The sequence below is a fragment of the Falco punctatus genome (assembly GCF_963210335.1).
Source record: "Falco punctatus genome assembly, chromosome: 3".
Classification (NCBI taxonomy): domain Eukaryota; kingdom Metazoa; phylum Chordata; class Aves; order Falconiformes; family Falconidae; genus Falco; species Falco punctatus.
The window spans coordinates 102351559-102364531 of NC_137582.1; the positions used below are offsets into that span (position 1 = coordinate 102351559).

The following is a 12973-nucleotide window of genomic DNA, read 5'->3' on the forward strand; positions in this document are numbered from 1 at the left end:
GCCCTTATGAAGCACCGCAAAGGGAAACCACCGAACGTGTCGGTGTTTGAACCCAAGTCAAGCTCTGAGGATCCCTTTTTTAAACATAAATGCCGATTTTGTGCCAAGGTCTTTGGAAGTGACAGTGCTTTACAAATTCACCTCCGCTCGCATACAGGCGAAAGACCTTTTAAGTGTAACATATGCGGAAACCGCTTTTCCACAAAGGGCAACCTGAAAGTTCATTTCCAGAGGCATAAAGAGAAATACCCTCACATTCAGATGAACCCTTATCCCGTTCCAGAATACCTCGATAATGTGCCCACCTGCTCTGGAATCCCATACGGGATGTCGCTGCCCCCAGAGAAGCCAGTCACAACGTGGTTAGACAGCAAACCCGTTTTACCGACCGTCCCGACTTCCATCGGGCTCCAGCTGCCCCCCACTATACCTGGTGTGAACAGTTACGGTGATTCTCCGAGCATCACTCCCATGAGCAGGTCACCCCAGAGGCCTTCTCCTGCCTCCAGCGAATGCACTTCTCTGTCCCCAAGCCTCAACACTTCGGAGTCAGGCGTTCCAGCCTCTGCCGAGTCCCCACAGCCTGTCCAGAGCGGCTCAGCTCTGCCCAAGGCAGAACCCGTCACTCTGCCTCCCACAAGCACGCGGCTTGGGGACCTTTCTGTGGGCGGGCAAGTTTCCACAGCTTCCACATCTTCAATTTCTACGGCTGTTACGGACAGCAGCGTTGCAACAAGCCTCCCAAACCCTGTGCTTCCAGCAGTGTCCGACCAGTTCAAGGCAAAGTTTCCATTCGGTGGTCTGCTAGACTCTATGCAAACATCAGAAACCTCAAAACTACAACAGCTCGTGGAGAACATTGATAAGAAGATGACAGATCCAAATCAATGCGTCATTTGTCACCGTGTGCTTAGTTGTCAGAGCGCTCTCAAGATGCATTACAGAACGCATACAGGAGAAAGACCATTTAAATGCAAAATTTGTGGACGTGCCTTTACTACAAAAGGCAATCTAAAAACACATTTTGGAGTTCATCGAGCAAAGCCACCACTTAGAGTACAGCACTCGTGTCCCATTTGTCAGAAGAAATTTACAAATGCGGTTGTTCTTCAGCAGCACATTCGTATGCATATGGGCGGGCAAATTCCAAACACGCCGCTACCAGAGGGCTTCCAGGACGCCATGGACTCAGAGCTTTCCTATGATGAGAAGAACGTTGACACCCTGAGCAACTTTGATGATGACATTGATGAAAATTCTATGGAGGAGGACCCGGAGCTAAAGGACACGGCAAGTGACTCATCCAAACCCCTCATCTCTTACTCTGGGTCATGTCCTTCCTCGCCACCTTCTGTGATCTCCAGTATTGCTGCTTTGGAGAATCAAATGAAAATGATTGATTCTGTCATGAACTGTCAGCAGCTGACCAGTTTAAAATCCATAGAAAATGGATCAGGGGAAAGCGACCATTTGAGCAACGACTCCTCATCAGCCGTGGGCGATCTTGAAAGCCAGAGCGCAGGCAGCCCTGCGATGTCAGAGTCTTCTTCCTCCATGCAAGCTCTGTCTCCTGTAAATAGCAATAGCGAGAGCTTCAGATCAAAGTCCCCCGGTCTCAGTAACCAGGAAGAGCCACAAGAAATACAATTAAAGACAGAAAAACCAGACAGCCCACCACCCGCCACTGAAAATGGAGGCGCATTAGATCTGACATCCACCAACCCGGGAAGACCAGTCATCAAAGAGGAGGCTCCTTTTAGCCTGCTGTTCCTGAACAGAGAACGTGGTAAGTTTAAAAGTACTGTTTGTAATATCTGTGGCAAGCCTTTTGCTTGTAAGAGTGCATTGGAAATTCACTACCGCAGCCATACTAAAGAACGTCCATTTGTTTGTACAGTCTGCAGTCGTGGGTGTTCCACTATGGGTAATTTAAAACAGCACTTACTGACGCACAAATTAAAAGAGCTGCCTTCTCAGTTATTTGAACCCAACTTTACTCTAGGTCCCAGCCAAAGTACTCCTAGCCTGGTCACCAGTACAGCACCTACCATGATCAAAATGGAAGTGAATGGTCACAGCAAGCCGATCTCTTTGGGTGAGGTTCCCTCGCTTCCAGCTGGAATCCAGGTTCCTGCTGCACCACAGACAGTGATGAGTCCGGGGATCACCCCTATGCTGGCACCCCCCCCTCGCCGGACTCCCAAGCAGCACAACTGTCAGTCGTGCGGGAAGACCTTCTCCTCAGCAAGTGCACTGCAGATACACGAGCGCACCCATACCGGTGAAAAACCGTTTGGTTGCACAATCTGTGGTAGAGCTTTTACCACAAAGGGGAATCTTAAGGTAAGAGGCCAAATAAAACTGTAAAGGCTCGGGGGGGTGTTAAGGCACTGTGCTTGAACTCGACAGGGTTTAGCGCTGAGCGTTTGCCCCGAAGGCAGGAGTGGAGGGAGCTGCGAGGTGGTGCTGGCTGGGTAGCGATGGTCGCTGTGCTCCCGCTGTGCTGGCGAGAGGGGCCATGTGCAGCGGGCTGAGCAGCCGGCAATGATGCGCACTGCGGAGCTGGTTGCGAGAGAATGTGCATGCACGTCACTGCTGCCCTGGCAGGCGTGGTGGCACGCATAGCCAGCCGATGGACATGTCCGGGCAGCTCTTGCCAACTATCGGTGCAAAAATACCACCTCGGCATAAACGAGAAGCGCGGAGCTTGCTCAGCCCCTGGGGTGCCTCTCAAATTTCCATTTTCTGCCCTGCTTCACAGCCGTGGCAGACGAGAAAGCTGCTTCCCACTGGTGTACGGTGGGCTGCCACGGGACTCACGCCTTCATTCCCGCAGCCTGCTTAACCATCAGGAAACAGCCTGGGGAATACGTTTTTATGCGTCCTTTTTGAAAATATGAAATTTTGCAAAGTAATCCATGCCTCTGGCATGATATAAAACATTATGAAAATAGACAAGGTGCAAAAAGGGGAAGGGCAGCAAAACCCGCCTGCCTGCTACCACGAGTAATGCCCTGGGTAAGCCTCAGCGTGTGAGGGCTCGCAGCTCGTGTGTAGGGTTGCCTGGCCTAGCAGTTACGTGCTCTTCATCCTCATGGTGCCACCTTTGCCCTCGCTGAGAAGGGACAAATGTGCACTGAAAAATTACTGTGGTGCTGGGTTTTCTCTGTATAGGTTGACCGGGGCCTTAGAACTGTGTCTTAACTGCAATTGATTTGTTTTCCATGCGAATTAAAAGTCATTTTTTTTAACGAAAGCAAGTGGTGCTGTAAGAGCGAGCCTTTCAGGCCAGCCCGCTTGCCCGAACGTGCTAATCTGGGGGTGCTTCTTGTTCCCGTCTGCTCCGCAGGTTCACATGGGAACCCACATGTGGAATAACGCCCCTGCCCGCCGTGGCCGCCGCCTCTCTGTGGAAAACCCCATGGCTCTGCTCGGCGGCGACGCACTCAAGTTCTCTGAGATGTTCCAGAAGGATCTGGCAGCTCGGGCCATGAACGTTGACCCCAATTTTTGGAACCAATATGCTGCGGCTATCACTAACGGACTCGCTATGAAGAACAATGAGATTTCTGTCATACAGAACGGAGGCATCCCCCAGCTCCCAGTAAGTCTCGGCGGAGGTGCCATCCCGCCTCTGAGTAACCTTACCGGTGGCATGGACAAAGCTCGCACGGGCAGCAGCCCTCCCATTGTCGGTCTGGACAAAGCAAGCTCGGAAACGGGAGCCAGTCGTCCATTCACCAGATTTATTGAGGATAATAAAGAGATTGGCATAAATTAAAAGCATTCATTCTGAATAACTGTTGGACCACTCCTCGGCACAACACTTGTCCTGTTCCGTGTACAGCTTTTGAAGCTAAGCATTAGTTTCCTGACCTAAATGCATAGGTTCCCTTTAAAGTCTTACCCATAGCAGAAATACATAACTTTGTGGCTGCTGAAAAGTTGTCTTGCAAGATCTGCATGGTACTTCTTTCAACAGTGAGTTTGACTGTTACCAAGAACTTTGAAACCTTTTAATTTAACAGAAAACAAACAAACAAACAAATCATGGGATAACTTTATTAGAAACAGAAAGAGGCTAGTCTGCGTCCACTTTGCTTCTTACAAAACTTACTGTCACCTGAGAGAGGGGGCTTCATTACGGCATTCTGTCACACTTATTTGCTGGTTTTGTTCCAATTAGTTAGCAACTTGGACTATGTTTTTAGGAATCTTAATCTTAAATAAGTGATTTAGTACCCCAATGCTGTGTATTATTACAGTATCCTTGTCTGTAGTATTTATAATGTTAAGATTATGCGGGTAACAGACAATATACTAGCCCCAAACTTAAATGAAGCTTTTGTACTGCAAAATACATCTGGCTATGTGATTTTTCTTTTTTTTTTTTCTTTTTTTCCCCTTTTTTTTAAAAAAAACAAGTTTTGTTTTACTATAAATAAGTGGTTTATTTCAATTCAGGCAAAATTGTGAAGTTTTATTGGGAAAGATAGCATGCTTTTCATGTGCAAGTACCTGTCAGTAACAAACCTTTTTTTTTTTTTTTATTTAAATATTTGTAGCTGCTATGTGGACAGTTGTTCTATTAAATGAAAAAAAAATGTAGTGTGGATTTTAGCTCAATGATTGGAAAACAAGTTACAGACAAACCTTAGCACCGTAAGTTATTCACAACATTATAAACGGTTGTGAGTAAATACTCCATGTTATCAAAGCTGTATAATAAAAAGGTAATGTTTGTATAATGTGGTTGCAAACTCTTAATTTATACTATTGCACTTTTAGTATTTTGTATTAGGGAGGTTTGTCTATAATTTGAAACTGAACAAAGATGTAAACTATTTTATAAATAGTACTTTGACTTGAGGAATAAGGAGGAGAACCCTGTTGCAGTTTCTTGTTTTGTTTTAAGGTCGAACGACGACAGATCTCTATTAACTAAGCAGAAAAGCCGCAGAGAACTGTCAGATCCTTAGGAGATATGGGGCCTGCCATTTCTTAAATGGAAATGATTCATTTCACTTTTCTACAAAGCCCACTTAAAAGAGTGACCACCCCTGACAGAATTCTGATGCATTTATCTTAGGAGTGTGATACTAATATGAGTCTAAGGTAGAGGAAGGAGAGCATTGCGTAGGTTTAATTTTGCTGTGATCTGTTCTGTCCCTTTCACACATACCCACGAGAACAATGTCGCCTGCCTAATAGCACGGGAACGAAGTAAGGACTCTTGGGCAGCGTGAGCAGTAGTAATAGACAATTGTTCTGTTTGCATTTCCAACCCTGGCTGATTATCTTCTCAGATCGCTCCAAAGCACAATGTACCCTGATTAATCAAATATAATTTTCTGTTGATTGCATTGTTTAAATTACACCAAGTAAATAAAGGGAATGGTTCCACTCGGAAGCTAGGCTGGGGATGCTGAGGAGACTGGGGCTTAATCGAAACTTGAACAGTAACCGTTCTGTGTACTACCTCATTTTTGTGCATTACGAGCATGGTGGAGTTGACACCATGAACTTCCGTCCGGCAGAATTGCTTGAGGGACATGATGGGTAGCTGGGTAACAGCGCAAGGAGTTTTATGCCCCTGAAGAACAAATCAGACAGTGAGGTCTTCTCAGTTGAGGCTGAAAAATAGGACAATCTTTCTTACACAACAAAAACCATTACTGTAAGAGGATGGACTATTTCTGCCATCATGTAATGGAGTGAAGAGAGGTTCAAAGACTTATTAGCTGTTTGTTTCTGTGGGAAATGAACAATGAACTCTACAGCTCCATTTCCTGCAGTGATGAGATAGAGATATATAGATATATCTATCTATATATAAGCAAAACTATGTATCTGTAACGCCTCTACAATACAACATCTTTTTTTGCCACAGTGCATGGGTGGTTAGGGGTGTTTCCAAGCATTGGGAAAAAAAAAAAAAAAAAAAAAAAAAAAAAGGAAAACTGAGGTGGCTTAATGTTGCTGTATTTCAGCAATTGAATGTTTTTATTTATCTGTGTCATTTTTGGTGTGACTTTTTTTTTTTGGGTAGTATTTGGTACCATGTAGTGTTATCTCTGTTCCCTAAAGGATGTGTATAACTTAAAAAAAAAAAAAAAAAAAGAAAGAAAAGGAAAAAAAAGAGGAGAAAAAATGAAAAAGGAAAAAATGAAAAAAGATGTAAAGTGTTGTAAATAAGATGGTTGAAGATGGTACAGTAAGACTGACCCCATTTTGTATTCAGGGTTAGGTCATTCCTCTCTGCATGGTGAAGAGAGACACTATTTTTATACTGTGATACCATGTAGGGCTAGGAGCCTCCCTGAACCAGCTGGGAATTGTTACCTAGATCCAATATTTTTTATTATTAAATCTTGTTGGCTTGACACATCTACTGATTGAAATGGATGTCTTAGTCTAGGTTACTATTTTTGTCATATGGAATTGAATAAAATGCAGGATGTAATATTATTTCTGAATTGCGTTCCTTGATTATTCTAATAACAGAGCAAGATATGAGACTAAGGTCACTTGTGGTAGATTGGTGTCAATGACTTCTAATCGTCGCATCTGAAAATCGGAATAAGGGCGACACCTTATTATTCAAATGCTATTCTAATATATATTAACAGTGCAAAGGGGTAGAATTATTAAAGTCTCTTTTCCAATGAAAATAAATCATAAAAGCATTATTCACAAGACAGTAGGAAAAACAAAACCCCAAAATATTTTGGAGGGGGGAAAACAGCTTTTGGAAGGACTACTGCTTCAAATTGACTGCTTTCTGAACACTTACCATGTACTGTCTACCAAAAAAAGCCTTCTTTTCATGTTGTTGGAACATCTGCCTAATATTCACGATACACTGCATGATCAAATTTGGGAAGCAATTTATCAGGAGCAGTTCAAATTCTAAAATACAAAAAAAAAAAAAAAAAAAAAAAAGAAAAGAAAAAAATCAACAGCTCGCATCCATTCATTCCAAATGACATAACCTGTATGTTTAAACACATGGTTTTGTTTCTTCTTTTTTTGCAAGACTCTAATTTATCAAAGCATGTCTAACTTTAACCAAATTATTTTTTCACGTTGATTTAAATGAAAATATTTACATTCTTAAGGTTAGGCATGTGATTAAGTATCTCCTGCAAAAAAAGCTGTATGTTTGAGTAAGCTTCAAGCTGTTATAATCCAGTGATGAATGCCTGCTGCATTTGAAACAGACAAAAGATAAAGAAAAGAGAAAAAAATCTGTACTAATCATCTTTCAGTGGCCTTGTTATAAAGATACTCTGTTTCATAAGACCTACCCAAAGAAGGTACGAGTTCCCTCTGGTGACTCCACAACAATAGGCTTGTGCTTGTGTTGCTGCATGCACATCCCTGAGCCCTGCTGAGAGAGAACGTGATGTGCAAAAGAGAAGGAAAGCGAAGGAGCGCTGATAGTTGTGGTTCTGTTCAAAACACAGGAGGAAAATTACCTGCTTTCCCCTCCTCCCCCCCAAAAAAGGACAAAAGCAGAATGGTATCTATTTTTAAATATGTATGGGTTATTTTTCTTATTATAGGAAGACGTTAAATAATAAGATGTGCTACACAGATGAAAATGGTCAAAGTCTGCTGAATTACAGATATTTAAAAACAGAGCCATGGAGGAGCTCTAGATAATCAGAAAACTGGCCAGTTACAATTTTTTTTGAGGGGAAGGTTATTTTACAACATGAAAATTCCAGCAAGGCTTTTAAACTCTTCACTTATATTTTTGCCATGAGTTATTAGAGAGCATTTATGATAAATGATTGACATGACTACTTTTTTGCCCATTTTTTTTTTCCTTTTGTACAAAGTATTTCTCAAGATATTACCCATTCCTTTACCTATTTTGTCCTTTCTGTTATCCATTCCTTCACCTATTTTGTGCTTTCTATCTTGGCAAAAACTTTGTTTTCCTAAATCTGAATTTATGCTGTATTTGTGTTGCCTTTAATTTACTTCCCTGCACGTGCTCTGTCATTCGTAAGATACTGTGTTTCATTTTTTTACCTTTTTCTCTTTAATTCTGCAGAAGTCAAAAGAGCTGCCTGGTTTTTGTATCTATGTGTAACACTAGCATAATGAATGACGAAGTCGTCAGCGATGTGACCAGGTATGTGTATGGCCCGCAGGCTTTGCTGACGAACGCGCTGCTGCGTTGCTGGTACAGGGCAACTGCAGAGGGTCAGGGGGATGAAAGTCCTGGCCGATCTTCGCTGCGCCTGCTTTTACACCCCCGAAATGCTGTGGGCTTCGGCGGAGGGACTCCAGGTTTATCCTAGTGCAGGAGGGACTGCTTCCAGGTTCAGAGGGCTTGCTTTCCCGTACATGTCATCAAAGCTAGCTAGATAGTATATTAAAAGTATGTCTAGGCAAAAACATTCTGGACTTTATTTTTAAAAAGAGGGAAAAGAGAATACATATATTTTAGTACATACCACAGGATTATCCCAGTTTTAAAGGAGGTCCTGAAAGCTGAATCTAAAAAAAAAAAGACTGTGCCCCTTAATATAGAATGTGGTGCCGTCGACTGAATAATCAGTCCTGTTTCACAGAAGCGAGTAAAAGAACCTGTAACTTTTATGCATAAAAGTGGAAGGATTTGGGAATCTTGCTATGGCTCTGCTACACAAGGCAGACACTCGCAGGGACATGCCTTCCCTTTGCAGATATTAACAGCATCAGCAGATTTATGAATACATGTTTGTGCATGGTGCAGCATCAATGTATAGTACTTTATTTTTTCAGAAGGGAGAATGTCTCAACCAATTGACAAAGTGACAAATGTGAAAGCCAACAGCTTTGGGCTGTGCCACTGACATATTTTAGGGATGTGGGCAAGCCGCTACTGAGGCTCTGGTTCTGCTTGAGCTTGGCATACTTCTGGGAACCCAGGAGCTGGGGAGCAGATGCCCCCATGCAGTCCGCTGGCGTCTTGTACTATTGGGATGTGTTGCCCCATCAGTAAAGATGGGGTAATACTTTTGTACCTACCTCACAGGGGTGTTGTGAGGAATAGTTTTATGTTTGTACAGTGTTTCAAAGATGGAAAATGCTTGGTATTATCACTGATTTTAGAGAGTTTACAGTACATGTACTATTATTTATTATTTGTACTCCAGTAGTACCTACGGGCTCCAGTCAGGACTGAGAGGCCATGTTCTAAATGTTGTATGCTCACCTACTTGGGATTCACACAGATTTTACTCGGTAACATTTTCCAATGGAGGTATTTCATTATCAAGTATCTATTTGATTTCTATAGGGTTTAATTCAATGATTTAGGTGTTCAAATTGATTATTGGTTTTAGACCACCATGGCAGAGAATTACCTGGTATCACATTTTGTTTTGAGCTTGTATTGATTTTCAGAAAAAGTCCACCAATTTTCTATGGATAATCTAGAATCAAATCTTGCTATCAGTGGAATTCTACTGTACTTTTTGCTATTAAAGCTAAACGTTAAAATAAATGTGTGTGTATATATTATTATACACCAATATATAATATACATGTACCTAAAAACATGTATGTTTTAAATTTCTTTAGCTGCTTAGAATTAATTTCAAACTGTGTGTTGCATATTTTGCTCAAGCATTATCCATTCCAGATGCAACTAAGACATCATTCAATGGTGTTGGCCCTCAGCAGGGACACAAAAACTGGAAATCGTGACAACAAAAGACATATTGTCGCTATGATTATATTTATGAAGGCTTACGAGGAAAGTTTCTAAGTCTCAAATGTGTTAAAAAACTTCACTAAGTCATAGAAGTCTTTACTTAGATTATGTCGAAACAAACTATTATATCAGGATGAGTCACTCACTGTATATAAGTATGTTAAAATAAATAATTAAATAATTCCAAAGATAATGCTTGCTATCATTTGGATGTTGAACAGAAAGTAATTTGTTTTCCAGATTGGCAAACTATATTTAATATTTTTTTACAGGTAAGAATTATCTGCTTTACTATACTATGTTAAGCAACCTCTTGAGCAGCTGTTCATGCACTAAATATATTAGCTCAATTAATTCTATCAATACTCTTGTCTTTTTTATTTGAATATGAGGAAAGTTTCAGATTTGGCTTTGTTTAAGGTGTCCTCAGTGATGTTATCTCACTGATTTCACTCAGGCACGTCATGGAGTAAAGGTATGAGTAACGGTGGGTGAATCTAGTCTCAAGAATCTCTTTTTCCCCCTGGGAATTCTGGACATCTCTCCACCGCCCCACTGGTCACCAGCCAACACGTCTGTTGGTGGCTGACTTTCTCATGTGTCGATTAGCACCTGTGACCTAGCCCGTTCTGTCAAACCCTGGGCGCTTGTCCTGCTGCGACGCACACTTCGTACGGGACCTATAGGTATCCTGACATGATCCGTGTGTCGAAGGCAGGCCGGCGGCAGGGGGTAAGTGACCTCCGGTGCTGGGGCTGCTGTGCCATTGCCTGCTGTGTGCAGCAACTAACAGGTGCACATAAAGGGATGTATGTGGTCATCAGGAGGCGTGGGCACATTTCCATTTGGTTCCTATCACTTTATACCCTGAATAATGTGCCTGACATAGGAAGGCTGGGTTGGGTTTTTGCTTTTTTAAGCATTCTGAGTAAGAACAGTTATGAATAGATGCCTCAAACAGGGGAACACACCTTTTCAGATGAGAGTTTTGTAGGTAAAAGGATTGGGACTTGCCTTTTCTTCTGCCCTTTTTCTGCTAAATTACCTTTCACAACGTCACTTTCTAGATCACTTCACAGCTGTAATTTAGCCCTTCACCTGGGATTTAGCCTGCCACCATCCCATGCCAAACAGCTTTGCCACAACCAATGAGATTTATATTAAGGCATTAGTTCATGCTAAGTTCATTAGTTCATGCAGACAAGAGCTGCAATTCCACCCTCACAGAAGTTGGTGGAATGAGGCTGGCAGTCCCTGCAGCCCACATCTTCCTCTTCCTCAGCCCCTGCTCTCTTAGTGAAGCAGTTTGCCAGTGTTTCTCCCGCGACAACGTGCCTTCTGTTTCTCTTCGGCAGAGCGGTGCTGCTACGCTCATTCCTTTGTTTTCATTGTCTTCCCATACATGGCCACGTTCTTCACGTGCTTCTTTTCAGGCAGTGCTGGATTTGCTCAATGCTCACCTCCATCCTTGTAGGATGTGGAGATTAGTTTCTTTTTTCATTTTTGGGCACAGGTCACATTGTCCCTACTCGCACCTCCACCTAGTTCCAATTCATTTCTCTTGTTGGGACTATGAGCAGGAGACGCCACACAATATAGCGAAATCCAGCTGAAAATCACAAGAATTTCCAAATGTTTCTTCGGCTGGGATTACTGCACGCTCACATACTGATGCATTCCAGTTTATAAACCTCAACTCTGTGCTTGTTACATGTATAACTAGTTCCATTCTTGGTTCCTTTTTATCTGGAGGCTCTTTCAGGCTGATTTTAGGTTTCCATACTTTTTTTTGAAGTGCCAGCCTATTAGTTTTCCCAAAAACCTGCATCAAAATTACATTTACTTTGCAGCTAATTTTTTCTATGCAACAAGCAAACTGTAAGAAGGAATAATGAAACTTTTGCTGTTATTTCAATGGAACTACTCACTTAAAATGCTGAGATGGAAGTAAAGCTCAAACGAGTACAATAAGTAGCTTTTTCTTTCTGCTTTTTTACCCCCAGTACTAAATGGGAGGAAAATAAAAGGATCATGAAACCACATGAAAAGTAACTAATACAGATATCCTGACAACAGCAGTAGTAAGCACAAACATGGGCACAGTGCCAGAATAAAAGACAACAGAAAACATGAGAACTTGAGGTAGTAGCACCAGATTTTAAAAATATACATAATGAAGAAAGAGAACCATACTTCTACGCAATTAACACAACAGTTTTCCCTAATAATCATGAGTGTTTTTTAATTTTCCCCCACGAGGATTCACTTCTCTGAAGTCAACAAGAGCATCTGGGGGAAGCTGAGTGGCGTGCTCCTGGGGGCAGCTGCTCGTTAGACTTTCTCATCAGTTCAGGAAATGCTTATCCTGATGTGACAGGCTCCGTGGTTAAGGTGGGGAAACTCCTGGAACCAGAAGGACCATCAGGTGATGTTAGTAGGTTACGCGGTTCCATCGTTCATGTCTCCTGCTCCTGGGGAGCCGGGCTTCTCACACGAACCCTTGTGTGGGAAAGGGAATCGCTCCTTGGGGCTTTTCTGTGGGGTTTCTCTGGATTCAGTGAAGCTGGCAGAACATCATTTAGGACCTGTTTATTCATTATTTTATCTAGGTATGCTAGCTAACCCCTTCTTGCTCCAGCACAAGAATTTACACTTGGTTATTCAGGAATAATATTTCCTGAATACTTGTGTAGACAGAGTAGTCCCTTAAGTAATGAGTTCAATTAGGCTAAGATACACTATGCAGCAATTCAATAACAAAAGTCCTGGGAGGTAGGGGGAGAAGAGGTTTGCCAATTGTTTACATGCAGGATGCTGGATGACAACTAAAGACTTCATGCTGTGGCGTATTTGGCACATGCTGGCCTACAGTTATGCCTAGCAACTCCCCAGGTTTGAGCAGCTCCTTACTAAGGTTTTAATCAAGAAAAAAAAAAAAAAAGGAAAAAAAGGCATGGTGTGCAAATTAGTAAGACAACAGGCTCCATTTGAAACCTCTTTGGGGATGTTCAATCTTACAGAATACCAGCATCTAAGAAAATCAATTTATCTTCCATTTTTGCCTAAAAAAATGTCAATAGACGGTTTAATTTACCAATTCACTACCCTGAACACAGGCTGTTGGATTCAGAACTATGACTTAAGAAAACCCACTCTCAAAACCTGAAACGCAGACAATTTTGCAGATTTGATTTGGGAATTACAATAGATCCAGCGTTTAGTCTGCATTTCTCATTCCCACTGTTAAGACCCTTCAATATT

The 12973-nt window shown here is 42.2% G+C and overlaps 1 protein-coding gene across 3 annotated transcripts in view; it reads left to right on the forward strand.

The window, feature by feature from the left end:
• The window catches only part of SALL3 (spalt like transcription factor 3), a 35795-nt gene extending 23097 nt beyond the window's left edge, over positions 1 to 12698 (forward strand). For 2 of the 3 annotated variants that reach the window (XM_080380328.1, XM_080380329.1), the window contains exons 2-3: positions 1 to 2343; positions 3350 to 12698. The exon at positions 1 to 2343 is cut by the window's left edge. In XM_080380328.1, coding sequence (XP_080236454.1) covers positions 1 to 2343; positions 3350 to 3781 — 2775 coding nt within the window. In that variant the 3' untranslated portion in view covers positions 3782 to 12698. The remainder of the gene's footprint in view (positions 2344 to 3349) is intronic. The other variant, XM_080380330.1, reaches the window with a different exon arrangement.
• The last annotated feature ends 275 nt before the right edge of the window (positions 12699 to 12973 follow it).